This window comes from Phascolarctos cinereus, unplaced genomic scaffold (assembly GCF_003287225.1).
Source record: "Phascolarctos cinereus isolate Bilbo 61053 unplaced genomic scaffold, phaCin_HiC Scaffold_1;HRSCAF=81, whole genome shotgun sequence".
NCBI classification, from domain to species: Eukaryota; Metazoa; Chordata; class Mammalia; order Diprotodontia; family Phascolarctidae; genus Phascolarctos; species Phascolarctos cinereus.
The window spans coordinates 124,085,530-124,104,869 of record NW_027555514.1 but is presented as its reverse complement, the minus strand read 5'-3'; the positions used below and the strand labels follow the sequence as shown (position 1 = coordinate 124,104,869).

General features: G+C 37.6%; 1 protein-coding gene across 1 annotated transcript; it reads left to right on the top strand.

Moving 5' to 3' along the window:
* Positions 1–1,150: 1,150 nt before the first annotated feature.
* Positions 1,151–16,408, top strand: WNT16 (Wnt family member 16). Its single transcript, XM_020966394.2, is given in 5 exon segments — positions 1,151–1,569; positions 1,813–2,090; positions 4,240–4,523; positions 14,470–14,725; positions 14,728–16,408. Coding segments are annotated over 5 exon segments (1,119 nt in total). The 5' UTR covers positions 1,151–1,474; the 3' UTR covers positions 14,934–16,408.
* The last annotated feature ends 2,932 nt before the right edge of the window (positions 16,409–19,340 follow it).

The following is a 19,340-nucleotide window of genomic DNA, read 5'->3' as shown; positions in this document are numbered from 1 at the left end:
GACTCATCCAAAGTCATGCCCTAGCCCTGTTTAAAAATGTGGCATTGTTCCCTACCTCACGACTTAGCACTGGAATATGGACTATCTTTTATTTATCTCATTGTTGGTACCATTGTCTTGTCTCTACTAACTAGAATCTTAACTTCTTGAAGTAAGGGATTATTTTCTATTTCTGTATCCCCTACAGTCCTGGACACATAACAAGTATCTCAATATCTAGTTGTTAACTCCTGCAAATAGTCCTGCCCAAGATTCTTAAGGAAGAAACTGAGAGCTGGTGTTAAAGTTATGCTTAAGAACATCTAGGATTCTTTCATTTCAGCGGAACGCCCACAGTCAATTACCCTAGGAGTAAGGACCCTAGGAGTCCTTGAAACAGTCCTTTCCCTCCCTCCCTTTGCCTGTTTTTCACCTTCCATCTTTTGGGAGACAATAGACTTTTACATTATCAAGCAAAAGGTAAAGAAGGGGAGCAAGTAGGCTATTTGTATTGAAAAGAGCCACGAGCATGGGGCGGGGGTGCTAAGTATGCTGACATCTCCCTCATTAAATATGAACCAAACCAGAAGTTAAGCCTGACAACTTTTTACCATTAGGCTTATAAAAATTCCACAATACGTTTCACTGATTCACTAATTTTTAATCGATCTATTGAACTCAGAATTGTTTAGTACCTATGGGAAAGCCTGCTGGGGGTGGGGAGGGGGAGGAGGAAGACGAAGAGGAGGAGGAGGAGGAGGTGGAGGATGAAAAAAAAGAAAGGCAGGGCGGCCTTTCAGCCACTCCACCCCGTGGCTTGGCGAAGGGACCAGAAGTAAGAGAGGGGTGTATGAAAAACAATGATGTTTGTGCCTCCTCCGAACCCTTGACCCACAGCTGCCAAGACAAAAACGCCCCCATCAGTCGGCCAGAGGAAACAATCCCCTCCTCACTCCAAGCATCCACAAGGAGGATATGACAGCTCAGTCTGAAATATTCGAAGCACCGCTGCCCCCGGGAAGCGCAGTAGGCTAACAGCCCTTTCCAAAGCGCCACCCCGCAGAGACCTGGGATCAGCCAATGAGAGCCTGTGCGCCTGGGATAATGAGATGCCGCGGCCAAAACTGGACCAATCGGAAGCCGGGAGCTACCCGGAGGAGAGGATGGGAGGGGAAGGCAGGGAGGAGAAGGGACGATGGAAAGGGGAAAAGATCAAACAAGTTTCTCACCTTGGGAAGCAAGGGACGCTTCCCTATACTCTGCACGGCCCCTCCTTCCAGCGAAGGAGGAGAGTCCCAAGCCACTTTCTCCGCACCCTCAGACTACTCCCCTTCGAGAGAGGGAAGAGAGGATAGAAAGCGGCAGTGCCTAATTTCATGCTGGGGGTAAAGGGGAGAGTGACAGTTTTGTCGTTCTGGGCTGAGCTTGTGGGGCTCACAGGCAAGGGGAGGGTGAGCGGACCGTGACTGAGCCCCGGGGACTCGATGTGGTGGCCATGGACAGAGCGGCTTTCCCGGGACTGCCTCGCCTCTGCGCCCTGTGGGCAACTCTGCTCGCCCTGTTCCCCTGCGGCGTTCACGGGAACTGGATGTGAGTATGAGACTGGAGGGGAGGGATGCGGAAGGTGGAGAATCCGAGAGATGGACACACTTCCCAGGCAGGTTGCTTGACAAAAAAAGGGGTACGGAGCCCTGGGGCAGCCCCTGGCCAGGAGAACACGTGGCTCGACGTCTGGGAGCCGCGGGTGAGCTGTGTTTCCTGAGGGGAGATGGGCAAATGAGGGGACTGACTGTACATGGCTCACGCCGGGGGGGGGGCTGCCATCTCTTGCAGGTGGCTGGGCATTGCCTCCTTTGGGGTCCCAGAGAAGCTAGGTTGCGCCAACTTGCCTCTGAGCGGCCGTCAGAAAGAATTGTGCAAAAGGAAACCTTATCTGCTGCCCAGCATCCGAGAAGGGGCACGACTGGGCATCCAAGAGTGCAAAAGCCAGTTCAAACATGAGCGGTGGAACTGCCAGGTGTTCTCGCCCGCTGCCTCTGCCCCCGCCGCCTCCGCGCCCCCAGCTGCCTCGCCAGGAGCCGCCCCTCTCTTCGGTTACGAACTGAGTAGCGGTGAGTCCACCTGCTCCCCTTCTTTCTCGGCCTCTCCCCCCCCGCACCCCCCCCCGGGAACCAGCGGGCTTGACACGTCGCGGAGGCGGCTGGAGCTGGAGCAGGCATCCCTCTTCTGGCTTTCAGGAAGAGAACATTTGAGTTTGCGTTGTCTTATGGACCGGGATGAGTAGGGGATGGTGGGCGGGAAGGAGACTGAAATACAGCAGGGTTTTCTGTCAAGCTGCAGGTGCGCCCCCGGGAGCTGGGGCTCCTTCGCCAGCTCTGGACGTGGGCACTGAGGGGGTGAAGCTGTTCTCATTATCCTCAATGTCCTCCCGACCCAAGCCCTCGACCTTCTGCCTTCCTACCTTTGAACTGGGTGGGAACTAAGACTTCTTTCTCTGGGTCCCTCCCGCCCCCCTTCATCTCCCGCTGTCTTTTGAGACCAGCTGGGGAAACATGATGTAGGCCGCAGAGAATGCTGTTCCCCATCTGCTTTGATTTACCCAGCCGTGCCACGCAACTAGCCCTGGTCAAGTGGGTAATTGTGGCAAAAGCAGAGCAGGTTCCCCCACCCCGGCCCCACTGGCTGACCAGATTCTCAGTCTCTCCAGTCACTGAGTTTAGAGAATAAAGAAAATCTGTCAGGGAAAGTCATTCCAAACACTCCAAGAGTTGTCTTCCCTTAACCTTCTTCCTTTCCATTCCCTGCTGGGCAAGGCACAAGTTCCCTGGGAAAAGCTGTGGGAGAGTTAAAAAGTGTCAGTGGCCCTTCAATTGCATTGTGACTTTGTAAGGGCAAAGGTATGAGGATGTCTGGCTTTAAGTGGGTCCTAACGACAGATTGTAGTGCCCTTTCCTTCAGACCGTTTTATTTTCACCCTACTGGTCTACTGATCTTTCCCCACCAACATCCTACCCTCTCCTTACACCATTCCCCCCCATACCACTTATGAGTATCTTATATGTTCTACTACGTGACTCCACAGACAGACCTTCATAAGCAGCAGGGGTTCCTACAGAAAATAACCACAACAAAAGTGGTCTTCAGTTGCAGAAATATCAGCCATTCACTGTTGAAAAGGTCTAATTAGGCTGCCACCACAGACTGCTTTTATTAAAAAAAAAAGTGAAAAACATCTATTGGTGCAGGCCTTTCTATTCTATTTTTTTAAATGTTTATATAGCTCATTAGTTATCCAAGTATTGTTAGTGACATTAATGTTAATACTAATGTAGGTATTATAAAAAGATCTTTTCCCCAAACCTCCAATTTCTCCATAACAATTTACTGCAACTGTTACACTCACACTCAGAAATTATCATCTTTCATCTAGCATTGCCTTAAAAATAAGCTACCCATTGTATACAATGCTGTAATGCCTCTAGCAGTTTCAGATTAGGTAATATCCATCGAATGCATAATCAAAGGAATAAATAAAAATATTTCACATAACAACAATGATGGTTACATGCCATCTACTAAAAATAAGTCTACTCTGGAAACAAATACATAATTTTCATATTTTTTTAAAAAAATTACATGATCCAGGCTTTTACTTTTACCTCATTTTTTGCATACTGCTTTAAAAAAACCAATCACACTGGTTTTTGCAGTGTGTATTTAGGAAGGCACAAAATTAAAATGAAAGGTAACTGTGTATGTTTGGGGTGTTACAAGAATATTATCAATATTTTTCTCACAGTTCATTTTAACAAGCAGTAATTAATTCTGTTTTAAGTACTGGATTAGTTGCTGAAATTTACTTACCTGGAATACTTTTTTTAAAGGATAATACTAAAATTAGACAAAAGACTGACCTACAAGGACAGTGATCAAGGAGTAATTTTACTTGAACCTGACTGAAAATCCTTTTAAAGTGGAGGAATTTTATAAATGATGTCTGCTTTTTAAAAAGAGAAGGGCAATAGGAAACCTCTTGTTCTGATCCTATATTTCTGATGTTGCATTTGCTGCAACGGTTTTTTTTTTAATTTAATTTAATTCAGTAATTTATTAAGCAAGGTTCTGTCCTGGGCATCTGTTGTATAACAATGTCATTTTTTTAAAAAATGCATTTCCTTCATGAGAGAACTTATAGGAAACCCATTTCAGAGATGTATTGCAATGATTTTTAACTGAATAATCCCCCTTATTTTGTCCCAGGCACCAAAGAAACAGCATTTATCTATGCGGTGATGGCAGCAGGTCTGGTGCATTCTGTGACAAGATCATGCAGTGCAGGGAACATGACGGAGTGCTCCTGTGACACCAACTTGCAAAATGGTGGCTCAGCTACTGAAGGCTGGCATTGGGGTGGCTGCTCTGATGACATCCAGTATGGCATGTGGTTTAGTAGAAAGTTCTTGGACGTCCCTACCAAAAACACCACTGGAAAAGATGGGAAACTGTTAGCAATGAATCTACATAATAACGAAGCTGGGAGGCAGGTATGTATTAGGACATGAAATAAAAATGATTTAAGAGCTTACAAGATGAGGCCAAGCCTAGCCTCAGTGTAAATGAGATCATATCAATGAGAAGAAAACTAAGGCATGAATGATACATGTTATTCTAAAATAGTCATGCTTTTGTTTCAGGCACATGTGTCCTTCTGGGTGAGTTTGTTACTTTTGTAGGGCTTGTATTTCCCATAGTATAACCAAGCCTTGCTTTATAAAATAGATTCCTTCAGAAATATTGATCATAGAATCTTAGCATCAAAAGAGACCTTGGATTATTCAGTTCAGTCTCCTGGTTTTACCAACAAAGAAAACTGACTCAGAAAGTGGAAAGTTTAACCTGTATCTGAATCCAAGTCCTCTGGTACTCACTGGAGAGGTGCTTCTTCTGCTAAGCTACATTACATCACTTATATGAGTTCAATAAATTGAATTCAATTTGTCTAGTGGATTATATTTAAATAAAGGAATGTTTTATCATTACTTCTTAATGATCTTCAGACCACAGGAATTCTTAGCTCTTTAGTTTAATTACTTGTCTGTCTACACCTTCTACTATGATCTATGAAGTGCACACTTCATAAGAATCTCTTTGTAAAAAAAAAAGTAAAATTTGGCCTTAAATATTAACCACCTCATTTATCCAGTATTTGAGCTCAGGTTTTTTGTTTATTTCTTCGTGTAAAATATGCTACAAGCTTTCCTTTCATTTTGTATCTTCATATCCACTGAGAGGGTTGACAGTACAAATTAGACTCATCAACATTGCTGAATTACATGAATATTCACAATGACTATTTTGAAGTCACTGAAAATTTTGTTGTGAACATTTACTTTGTAATTTTCAGCAATTCCTTTGGTCCATAAAAATTATTACATATTTATATAATTTTAGATTCCTGATTAATCACCTAACAAACTGTAAATCTCCCATAGTAGCCATTGAATTGCCAGATAAACTTAATATAAAGTAAAACAAGTCAAAACATTTAGGAAAGTTCTTTGACAAAAACTACCTTTATACCATGGCCATTCTTTTTTTTTTAAGTAAAAATAAAATAAAGAGGATTCAAAATAATTTATAGTCTCTGGACAATTTATATTTAAGGAATTAAACTATTTTGAGTTTTGGAAAACTTTGAAATCAGTAAGTTATATTATTTAACTTCATTCAAAATTGCAGAATGTCAATAAGAAAATTAGCAAATAATATTTTAAAAATATGTGTTTAATTTTTTTTCCATTTAACAACAAAATTAAAGAGAAATTTCCTTGATTGAAAATTTTTATTTTTAAAAATATTTTAATCTGTTCTTCCCACTGTCCCTTTCACCACCATGGAACACCAACAAAAACAAAAAAAAACTAAAACCCTCATCAAAAACATGCATAGTCCGGCAAAACAAATCCCCACATAGGCCATGCATGCAGATGTATGTCTGTCTCTGGCAGGAGGTGAGTATTGTGTTTCATCTTCAGTCTCCTGGACTTGTGGCTTAACAGCATTGATCTGTATTCTAAAGTCTTTCAAAGCAGTTTTTCTCTGCTTAGTTTTCATTGTATAAATTGTTCTACTTCTCTTTACTTCAATCTGCATCAATCCACATAAGTCTTCCCAGTTTCCTCCGAAACTGTCCATTTGTCACAATAATATCCCATTATATTCATGTACCATATTTTGTTTAACCACTTCTCAATAGGTAGGTAGGTACTCCCTCAGTTTCCAGTTATCGGCTGGAAAAAAATGGCTGGAAATATTTGGGGCTTTTTTTCTTTCATAAAAGATTTATTTTGTACAAATTAGACCAAATGAATAATATATACAATAACATATATATGTATACACACATACACGCACACATGCACACACGGAGGCATATTTGTTGCTTCACTTTCAATACAATCCAGTTTAGAAAGAACATCTTTTCTAGAATAGGAAATGCAAGAAACATTAAAATATAATTAATAACCAATAGAATAATGTGCAAAGTACAATAATTCAAAGTAGAACAGTAAAAAAAAGTCAAAAGAGTAAAATAAATGCACTTGGCTTACGAATGAAGGAAATTCATATATCTTAGAATCCCCAGTCACACTGTTAGCTTCTTTAAATTCAATCACATTGAGATGCTAAATCTTTCAGTCAAAATAAGCAAGATAAAACATACAGACAAGAACATATTTTTGAAATACTTCTTTCTGTCTATCTGAAAAGATTTTAGTCTCTGAAATGAAACTAAAATAAGAATGAACAGAACTAGGAGAAAAAGGTATACATAACAACAACATTACAGAGAAAAACAACTTTGAAACAACTTTACAACTCAGATCAATGCCATAAAAAAATTAAGAATTCTAATAGATATTGAAATATATCTCCATGAGGAAACTATGGGGTTTAGTATTACCTTGTTTTTCTGTTTTGTTTTGTTTTTTAGTTATATGGAAATATTAGATCCGGTAAATGTTCATTTTGATACTAAATTACTATCTACATATTTATTTTAAGAACTCCTCAGCATTAATCCTAATCTACTTCTTGCTTATTTTAAACAAGCTTCTGAATTATTTCCTAAATTACAGTAATCAGTTTTGTTGTTATTGTACCAAAGAGAGTTATGTGCTGCAGAAAAATAATTCAGCACATAAATCTCACTGAATTGTAGACATAAGCTTTGGGGTTTTGCCAATGGTAATTTTTTTTTTCTTTTCACACTATTCTAGCCACATAAAAAAATTAAAACACATGAAATATTTCATTGTATAATATGGGGGGGAATATAAACACTTAGTTCTTTTTTTGGATCTGTCTTAAAGTACAGCTCATATGTTAGAATCCAAATTACGTTTGGTAGTTTCCTTTTAAATGGTAGGATAAAACAAATTACCAGGTTATTATCTTAAGTGAAAGGACAATCAACTCAATTTTCAGCTCTGCCAATGAGGATTTTAAGGTAATAGGTATCTTCTTCACACTGTAGAGTTTAAGGTCTGCATTCAATTGTACTTTCCTAGTCTCAAAATCCCCAGACTTAAAATATAGGGAAATGTTCCCAAAAATGTGGGTACTGGCGCTTAGTTATGCTATGAGTAGGACAGATGATTTTCTAACCGCTGACCTTAAATACTCTGAATCCCACTAGGTTTCTGACACCATTCCTTAAGTTATGCCTCCAAGAAAAATGTTGCAAAGCAGTGATTGGCCAATAGCATGATATGATGTCTTCCAGGGGCAGTACTTCTGGGAATGATGTGACTTGGAATATTTATGGGTATTTCTTTTGGTGTGCATAGGATATTTCCATTCTTCCCATGTCCACCTCATAAACTTTTAAGTTTCCCTACCCCATAATTTGTTTTATGATGAGTAACTCAAAAAATAGGAAGGGCCAGACCCCAAATGTTCATTGACCGAATTTAAGAATAGTTAAGATAAGTAATTGAACAACACATAAGCATTTAAATCATCAGCAGGTTCAAATATTCCTTCAAACAGAAACAGAACAAAATGGCTCCTAGGAATAGTAACAGCTCATACCATTTTATGAGCTCGTATTGCAGTTTTTATGATTGAAATGGAATGAGCTGTCAGATTTCAAAATTAAACAAGTTAATGGACCTAAATTTATCAGCAAAATTTGCTGGTCATGCATGGAACACTCTTGTCAGAAATGTTAGCTCCAAATCAGTATTGAGAGACCAATTCCTCAGCCATTTGAGCTGCTTCTATCAATCCTGTATTTATGTTTTGCAGTCTTAGTCATGCATCTTTGCTATCTTATTTCAAAACATTTCATCTCACATTGGCCAAAGCAAAATACAGGGAACTTCCATGGACCAAATGCCAACTTCTTAATTGCCCTCTCAAAGTTCAGAAATGTTCCACCAAAATGCACACATCTGTTTGCAATAGTTAACAAAACATTCCTCTGTTAATATTGTTATAAACCTTAACAACTCAACTAGAGTAGAGAAAGGAATTTGCACATAACCACATAAAATTCATTCAGTTGCTATTCCCTTCTGGAGTTTCTGGCAAAAAAAGACTATGGCATCCTTTATTTTCAAATTTTACTATTTATAATTAAGTGGCCCACTGTTTAATATTCTCAGTACATGACATAAAAACTCACTTGGACCAGATATCATATTCCTGGATATAAGATCCTTAGTTCCTGAAATTCTATTCAGAGAATCTTCTTGTTTTCTAAAATTACGTTATTATAGTCCCAAGATGTAGTGCCCCTCACTTTTTGTGTGACTTGAGGCAAATCATGAGCGTTAACCTTTGGGGTTTCTTTTTTTTGTCTTTGTTTTTTTTTGTGTGAGTGTGTGTATGTGTGGGGGGGTATTCATAAAACCAGTGATGATTCACCTAATAATGTGTCTTGAGCACTTACTATGTGTAAAGCATTTTGACCTGACTTGTTGTGGATTTTGAATGTGATAAAATGTGAGAATTTATGAGAATTATGAGAAAGCAATTTAAAAGATAAAATATACTATACAAATCTGGTGGTGGAAGATGGACCCTCTAGTCAGTTAGTACTTCTAGTATTCCTTCCTTTCTTCTCTTTTTAGGTTCTCTGCGGTGCATAGAGATGAAATGTATTTCAGTGGTACAATGATTATGTGTGTGTATTGTGTATAATATATATGTGTGTGCATATATTATACGCATTCATATGTATATGCATATGTGATATATAATATATTCCACTTAAATATTTCTAGTCTTTTCTGTGGAAATTCAGTGGTTTTATTATCATTGAGGATAATCTGTAATAAAAATACCACTCTCTACTTAACAAGACATGGTAAGAGACACTCCAAGTCTGAGAAAATGGGGTGAAAGTTTTTTGAATGTTAATCCTTGAAAGCTGGTTAACTCTAAGTTATTAAAAATTCCAGTTTCCATATCATTTGACACACAAATTCAGCAGGTGGTGAACTATGGAATGAGAAAATAAATCTCTTTTGTACTTTTTACCCTTCCTTTTAAAAAAGTTCCCCCTATAATGATAGCTCAGATTTCTATAGAACATTACATTTACAAAGCCCTTTCTTCACAATCATCCGTAAGGTTGTTAAGGTAGATGTTATTATCCTCATTTTAAAGACTTGGAAGCTGAGGCTCAGAGTGATTAAATCACTCATATGAAGTTGTACAGAGCTAATAAGTAGCAGAGAGAAACAGAGCTTCTGCCATGGAGTCCAGTCTTCTTTTCATTGCACCAAGCTGATTCTATCTCCCCCAAACCACAAAAGGGTAACTAACTATTGTGGATTTTGTCCTATACTAGGTCCCCTCTCAATTCCATAAATATTTAAAAAGTGCTTACTGTGTTCAATGCACTGGCAATAAAAAGGTGGAAGTAGACATGATTCCTGTCCTGAAGGAGCTTATAGTCTAAAGGGAGGGGAGGGAAGAGAGAGACAACGGCTTGTCAGTCTATAGGATGGATGTCTATAGAGATAATTCAAAAAGATAAGTATGAACTCCAAAAGACATATGACAGAAAATGCTATCCACATCCACAGAAAGTACTATGGAGTCTGAATGCAGATGGAAGCATACTATTTGCCTTTTTTTTTCCTTGTTTCTTCTTTCTCATGGCTTCTCCCATTGGCTCTAATTCTTCCTTTACATGACTAATGTGAAAATGTATTTAATATAAATGTATATGTAAGGCCTACATCAGATTGCATTCCATCTCGGGGAAGATGGAAGGGAGAGAGGGGGAGGAATTTTAGAACTCAAAATCTTATAGAAGTGAATGTTGAAAACAAAAAATAATTTTTTAAAAAAGAAGATAAGTATGTAAAAATCTAGGATGGTATAAGAGATTCAAGGGAGGAGGTATCACTTATTACTTAACAAATCAGGGAAGGTTTTATGGTAGGGACTCAGTTGAATTAGGCCTTGAGGGGGAGGATTTCAATAGATGGAGATAGAAACACCATGCTAGGCAGGAGGGGTGGTACTCACAAAAGCATAGGTGCGGGATTGAAGAGGGAGTAAAGCAGGATATTCCTGAAAAGGTACTTGCATCCAAATATCTAAGACTTTTGAATGCCACTTTAAGGAGTTAATATGGGCACTACTGGAGGTTTCCTGACGAGGTTGATGGGGATGGGGGCAGGAGTTAGAAGTTGCTAGTTCAAGATGGGTTAAGTAGTGAAATAATTGTTTAAATATTTTACATATCTCATTATCCTTATGGAAGGCTGGCTGTAGATAGACTCTGAAATTCAATCTTTTTACCGGCTAGAAAATATCTGTTAATGGCTCAGGGGAGGAATTTCCACCACTGTCCTTGCTAGAAAATATGAAGGTAAAGACTGCTTTGGAACTAAGAAAAGGTCACTGAAAAGATTTTATGTTGAAATTAGTTTCCCTGGAATCAGGAAGACTAATGGTGCACTATCAAAAGACAGTGTAGGGATGACCCAAATCCATCAGTCAGTTGAATTATATTGATCAATTGCTATTCCCAAAGGGTCTCCTGGGTGGCCCATTCTGTGGAAATTATTCTTTGATTTACTATACAAGGCCTTTCGTGAGACTTCACTCTGCTATTCAGGGTACATCCCCAGTTATGGCACCACAGAGAGAAGTGGCATGTAGGCACAAGAGTTGGGCTGCTTGTGGTAATCAACAAGTTTTAACCTATAATTATAGATTCTTAGGATTACAACTATGAGCTCTGAAAAGTGGCTTTATCTGGCATTTATTTAGTTCTTTTCTCCTAATAAACTGAAGGTACTTAACAACATCTGACCACATAAGGTATGTAGACTATATTAATTTGTCCCTGTGCCCAGAGTCATTATTTTATTGGGTACATTTCAAAAACTAAATTCAAAGTTTCTTAAAGGTATTGGAGCAAGCTTATGTTTCATGTTATAAATTACTTTAGAGCCTTTAAGACCAAGCAAAGAATATGCCTTACTCTCGGTTAAAAAGACTCAGTCATATATATATATATATATATATATATATATATATATATATATATATTTTTAAGCTTCTCACAAATTAATTACTTTTACAGCCTTACTGCATGCGATAGTGTGGTAAGGTGGGTAGCCATCCTTATGGTCAGAGAGGTGCAGGGTTCAAGTCCTGCCTTTGGCACATACTAGCCGTATGACTACCAGCAAAGTCTCTTAAATTTTCAGAGCTCCGAGGCAGCTTTCTCAAACTATATATTGTGGATGAGTTGATGATCTTCAGGGAGAGGAAATCATAGAGATGAAATCTCTGTTCTAGACCTCAACAAAGCAAAGGCCTCTCAATTTAGTGAGGGATTTGAAGCCTTTCCATTGTTTTGTTAATATTACAGACTCAAAAAGTGATGTGTATGCAACATTCTACCAACAATGGTGGCATTCTATGTGATTTTTTAATAATGTTATTATTTGTGAAAAGTACTACCACTGTAACTTACCATAATCTCCAAATTACTGTATAACAATATTTAAATCATTCTGTCTCTGTAGAATCTAATGTTTAATTAGGAAAGACTACACAGCTCATAAGATGTATAACCTTTAAGTGGCCTATAGAAGATCAAAGTGTTAATCTCATTGTCATTTTACAGTTCAGATAAGAAACTCCTTATCTAAGTGGAATTAAAACTGTGGGCTCATTTCTTTCATCAGTGATTTTTAAGTCATTGGATGGACGAAACAATTTTAAATTTTTCCAAATATGTTGCCTACCTACTAAGTCTACAACTATTCCTAGTGCTTTATTATTTTGTTCTGCTATCCTCTGGGAAATGGAGGAAGCTTTTGTTACTATAATTTGCTGGCTAGAAAATGTAGGTTCTGGTATATGAGAAACTAGAACTACACAGACTTAAAATTCTAACTGCACATTTCATACAATATTAGAGTTAATTCCATATCTAAACACTACTTTGACTCTCATTGCACATGCTGACTGGCAATGTTTGAGATTGGTTTTTCAGTCTGTTTGGGCTCAATTCAACTCTCAGAACTAGAAAGTGTTAGATTAGTGTTCTTAACCTGGGGTCCATAGAGTTTTTCAAACATATTTCAATATAATTGTAATATGTTACAATATATTACTTTGTAATCCTGTGCATTTTAGTTTATGCACTTAAAAACATGGTTTTGAGAAGAGGTCCATAAGCTTATAACAAAAAAAAAAAGGTAAAAAACCCAAGCTTTAGATGATGGCTACTGACTCACCAATAGAAAAGCATGGCTATTTTGTTCTATTTCTTTAGTGGGGATAAACTCGTACTTAACTATCCACACTGTCTCACCTAACCTTTTGGTCATTTTGGGTGCAGTTTACCAGACTTAAGTAAGCATCTTTGTTCCCTTCCCATTGCTGGGAATACCTGGGACGTGGCCATGCTGACAATGAAGCCTCAAGGACTATAGCCCCATGCAAAAGCCAAAAGGAGGTCAACTTTTACCAGGCTTCATTACTGTAAATGAGTACACAGAATCCTGAATTGGAACTTGGAATTTTTATATAGAAACAGTGATGGTTAGGTCCTAAATTTATATTAGTGCCATAATTTTGTGAACATTAGAGACTGAGTCACCTCCTGAGAGGTAATGAACAGCTATGTGTGGCTCTGTATTTTTCATGTTGTTATTGTTGGGGATTTTTTTGGTCAGGGGCAGGGCAGAAATAATGGGATGGACAAATTGTTTAAAAATACCAAAGGTGTGTGTGTTGGAGGTTGGGGGGGGAGATTAGGGGCTAAATGGATATCTGGGAGCTGGCAGGGGAAGTTGACCACAATTTAAAACACTTGTTTCTGTGGTAAAATGTCTTCTGGGTTCCAAGCAACAGACCTACATACATACTTTTGAAACAACCCATGTGTAAGCTGGGGGCTGTCTGTATTGCTAAAATGTTCTTCCATTTGCTTTTGTCATCATTTATACCATTTTCAGAAAGGAATAAAAAAGATCTCTTCTCCTAGTTTTGAAAACAGTAGGGAATAAATTTCTTGAATGCAGAAATACTTGGCAAGTGTGGGCAAAACCTCAGTATCTTTAGCTGGTGTAAAATGACTCTGGTGGTTGAAGTCATCAAACTTGCTAGAAGCAATAGGTTATATTTAAATTGGGAAATGGAAAGTTTTCCTACAGGAATAATAGAAATAGCTAAAGGTACAAGGTGTTTAAAAGATGGGACATAGATTTACTACTTGTCTCCCAAGAATTTTCCCTATCACCACTGCCTGTCAGAAGAAAACTCTTTGGTGTATATTATAAACACTTTTTTTTAAATGAGACCACCAGCTAGGAAATATTTCAATAGCATTTTGTTTGTTTGTTTTCAGTTGGGCAGTTAAGTGACTTGCCCAGGGTCACACAGGTAGTGTTATGTGTCTGAGGCTGGATTTGAACTTAGGTCCTCCTGAATCCAGAGCCAGTGCTCTATTCACTGCCACCCAGCTGCCCCCTTCAATAGCATTTTTGTAGTGGATGAAATTATTATTTGTGTGAAAATGTAATGGGGTCAATTTCCAGAGGCCCATGTCATTTTTTATCCTTTTTAAAGGATAAATTCATTTCCTGGCATATTTCTAAACGTCATGTGGCAATAGGTTGATTGCTTTTATTTTATTTCTTCTGTTTTTGTGTGTTACTATAAGGGAAACTTGGAGCAAAATGTCCCCCAACTATACTCTCTGGGGGCTGTCTAAACTCATTAGTCCAGTCCAGTCCACTCATGTCGTTACAGGGAATTTCCAATTTGACCTTGCTCTAAAAAAGATCCCGAATCCGATTTTATAGTGTCTAATAAATGCACAAAGATAGTATCATTATTGTCTGGGTAAGCGAAACAGGAAGAAATAATTATTTGGAGTTCAGTTGTAGACTCAGGAATTTCGGGAAGTTCGAGTGAAATCTGAACCTGATTCCCGTTTGATTTCAGGCAGTAGCCAAGTTGATGTCAGTCGACTGCCGCTGCCATGGAGTTTCGGGTTCCTGTGCTGTGAAAACTTGCTGGAAATCCATGTCTCCCTTTGAGAAGATTGGTCATTTTCTAAAAGATAAGTATGAAAACAGTGTGCAGGTCTCGGATAAAATGAAAAGGAAGATGCGCAGGAGAGAAAAAGACCAGAGAAAGATATCAGTGCGCAAGGATGATCTTCTCTACCTTAACAAATCGCCCAACTACTGCGTGGAGGATCGAAATTGGGCATCCCTGGGACGCAGGGCAGAGAGTGCAACCGTACTTCGGAAGGAGCAGACGGGTGTAACCTCCTCTGCTGTGGGAGAGGTTACAACACCCACGTAGTCAGACACGTGGAGAGGTGCGAATGCAAATTTATCTGGTGCTGTTATGTTCGCTGCAGGAGGTGTGAAAGCATGACTGATGTCCACACCTGCAAATAACCTGGGCTCCATCTAGCATCACCCAAAGCTCTGGGTGATACACAACCAAAATATAACAGACTTAGTATATATTTCTGAAAGGGAAACGTTAGTGAAGTTTAATCAGCTCCGCCACCATGTCTGGATTTTAGTCTCTACTATTTTCTTCTAATTAAAAGCAAGTTCACACTTCCTTGACGTGGATTTCCCTGAAATTCCAAAGGTTTGATTCAACAAACATATATTAAACCCCTGCCCTGTGCAAATGTATGTTGAGGTTCATCTGTCTTTGTTTAGATGCCTTTTGGGTAGGGGACAACGACCAAGAAAAAAGTGGTGAAGAGACTCTCCAAGGAGAAACAAGTCCATGGAGATGTCAGTTCATGATGAGACACTTGACCCATAATTGCCATAATTTGCTTAAATGTGAACTTGGTCAAGCAGATGTAGTAACTATTTTTAAAAAGAATATTGCTTACAGCAACAAAGCACTTAAGCAAGGATGTTATCACATGTCAGTATTTTTGAAGAAGGCTTTACGAAGAGTTCCTAGAAAACGAAACTATAAAATATGTTCACAGAAGCAGCGTAAATGCATTTACCCTTTCATCTACTTAAGAAGGCCAAATTACCAAAAGTATTAGGGAAAGATAGACTATCTCTTAAAATATGGTGCCCATTAAATATAGCTGGTATCAAAGGGAAATAGAAATCTATTTTTAAAAAAGGTATAAAGTTTGAATTTTAGTGTATCTTTGTAGTCAAAATACATGGATTATAAAAAAAAATCAATAAACATCCTAATAACTGGCCATTAGACACAGAAATTAATAGACTAATACAAATTGCTTAAGCTATGTGATTTTGTTGAGGAAAAAAAATCCATGAAAGTGTTACAAACCTGTGAAGAAAAAAGTTTATTGGATGTTAAAGTATTTTGAAATGTATGGAATGACACTGTTTAAATATGTAAAGACAGTATTTTGTATAGTATTTTGATAAGAAAATTTTATATTTTGTAAATATAGTATTTAAGTTATACGAAATATATGAAATGCTTAAATCATGTTCTTTTTAAGAACTCAGAACTAAGGCAATAAGAGCATCTTTGAAATCATTGCTTTTATACAGTCTCATAGTAGAAATCCTCAACTTGTTTGCTTATGTACACTAAGAAAGTTATCTGAACAGTTACATCGATGGTTTAATTCTTACCAGAAAGGCAGTTTTGTGTTACAGATTGTTTATAAGTTGTTGAGAAAGTCTATCACCTGAATGGTCAACATGAGGTTCTTTTTCACACACCCACACCCACAATTTTTAATTGTTGAATAAATGGAGACTATTAAAATAACATCTATTTTAGTCATCTGAAAAAGAAACCTAAAAATGGCAGTACAAGGACAATTTTGTGCATCCATCATTGTGTCATATTTACTGTATTGTATATAAGACTAGGTTTCATTACTTAAATTTTGTTAATTTTCCTACATTCTAAAAACATACACAATACATTTTACATATATATATATATATATATATTATATATATATATGTATATATGTTTTTAAAAATTCCAGGGCTGAATATTTTAACATGCTTCAATTTTTCTGAGCTTATTAATAACAAAACATTTATATTTATGGCCTTGTTTTAAAAAATAGATTTCTTAAGCACAAAGTAGACAAGAAGAGTATTTTTCATGGCATTCTATTGAATATATTAAACAAAGAATTTTTTTTTCTCATTTTCATTTATTTCCTTATTTGTCAAGGTAGAACAGTGACTTGTGAAAAATAGCAAACCCATGAAAAACGTTGCAGATCCAAATACTAAGAGTAAGGTTAAAAGTTTAACTGTGACCCTTCAAGTTTAACAACAGTGGTCATGCCAATTTCAGGGCTAAGAAATGACCTAGGAAGTGGCTTTTTGGTGCTTTTCTGATTCTGGACAGGCATTTGTAGTATAATGAGAAACAATCCCCGACTCTTTTCTGCTCTGATGAGTAAGTAAATTAGGTAAGTGCAATTTCCACTGTAACACTGAATTTCCCATTAGCCTCTTTTATTCACCTTATTACAACCTTTCAATATATTTCTCCTATCTGCACTCAAACGAGATGTGAATATAACTGAGAACATCATAAAACACAGGTGGTGAAAGGCAAATGTTAATGCCAGCTCATCTGGGTGTGAATGCAAGAACACATTTCAAATTGTATGTTTTTTTTTCTTTCCAATAGTTTAAAAACTTGATACAACTTGATCTCCTTTTGATACTGGCATTTCAGCAACATAAAACCATATTAGGCAGCTCCTCTTTTGAATAGTCAACATTATTCATTTTTAATGGTATGGCTAATTTTTAACTGTATGTGACTTGTAAGAATCTTAAGGAAATTTATCAGAATTTGATACTTATGATCCTGTTCTAAGTCTTTAGAGTTATAACTTGCTATTGCTATAATAAAAATTGGCAGCAGAATCATTTTCTGGACAGGCTGGATTGAAATCAGGAAATCTAGGAAAGAAGTCATTCTTTACACCTAACCTCCACTAAATAATTTATTTATAGGTAGTGTGATGATTTCCAAATATGCAAATGGATGCTATCCAACCACTTTTTGTGATATGCAGTCCTTCTCAAAAAGTGTTCAGTCCACTGTGATAAATTTAATTGTTAAATGAATAAAATGGCACAATTTCTCCAGAAAGTATATCCTTCAAGGCTTTACTATCTTCCTTTAGTACTTCACCATTACACCCATTCGTTGGAATTTACTAGATGTCTTGTAATTAAGACATAATTCAACTACATAATAGACTAGCCCAAACTTGGAGCTAATATCATTTACTTGGCAGAGTAACTAGGGCCACTGAAGTAAGTAGGATATCATAAATAAGGGGAATTGAACTTGGCATAGCCCCCCAAAATGTAGAAAGCCACAGCTATGACTGCCAGAACCCTTAGGACTACTTTTGGATTTGGAATGTTGCCTGTAAAGTGCAACCCCTAAAACTACAGACACACACATAGCCACATCATTTCAGTTAAGTTCAACTCTTCATGACCCCATTTGAGGTTTTCTTGACGAAGATAATGGTTTGTCATTTCTTTCTTCAGTTCATTTTACAGATGAGAAAACAGGCATACAGGGTTAAGCGACTTGCCTAGGGTCACACAGCTAGTTAAATGGGTGAGGCCAGACTTGGAATTTAGGAAAATGAGTTGTCCTGACTCCAGGACCAGCACTCTATCCACTGCACCACTTAGCTTGGAAAGTTTAGGGTATTCACAAAAGCAATCAAAATTATAGTATTCTTTTTTAGATTCTGCAAATGGTGGGGAGAGGAAGAGGACAGATGGTTTCCAGGAAGAATGAACAGTTCAGTTCTTGAAATCTTCCCTAAGCATAAAAACACAATTATAATCCCAAACTGCTGTTATCTAAGTTTTTTTTAATTGCTCCCTATAATTCATATAGGGAATTTTGGTTATGCAAACTGCCACCAAAGTAACTCTTCAGTAAATTATACTTGCAGTCATCTAGGCATACTGAAAGCTAGACAAACTTGGCGTGTTAACAGCAACAGCAAAACTTGAACTTGGACTCTAAGGCCAGCCTTCTACCCACTACACCATGCCAAATCAATAATTATATTACTTAAAATAATGGACCATGAACCAATCCAAAAATAACCATTCCAAAAGGAAATCTATAAATGCTAATCTAATTGATGACAGAGAAAAAACCTGTCTTTTGTTAATGCAGTATACTATTATCTTATTTACTGTGTGTAATCAAAAAAGTCCAAATTTCCCATTTTGTGATTTCAAAGGAAAATCTTACTGTTAAGATGCTACATTAGAGAAAAACAAAAGCCTGAAACAAAAAATCACTATGACAGAATACCTGTATCACCTGTGAAGAGTAACTCACATGAACAGTCTGCAGACCAATTTGAAAAACTGCCAAGATACGTATGGGGTTGTTTTTAATATCATTTCTTTTGTCCAGACCTATGGCTTCATTAGCATAGGAGATTCTCTTCTAATGATGAAGCATGGGAATTGTTCTGCAACTTACTATCTTAAATATTTGCCTGTGACACTGAGAAGTTAAACAACATCCTCAGAGACTCTGAGGCTGCCTCCAGTCACTTCGCCATCTAGTGGCCTCTCTTATTGCACTGTTTCAATGCAATGAAGGATTCAAAATTGTGATTCTCACGCCACAGAAAGCACAGATATGACTGGTAGAAGGCAATCTCCCTTTGCTCTATTTCATATTGCTGAATTGCCACCATGTCCATTTATGTGACAATTATCAACTTAGTAAAGGAGGATCATATTTACAATTCAAAGGGAGCCAAAAAAAAGTTTTCCCTTTACATTTTCTGTCACATACAGCATTTAGTAGTATTCAAC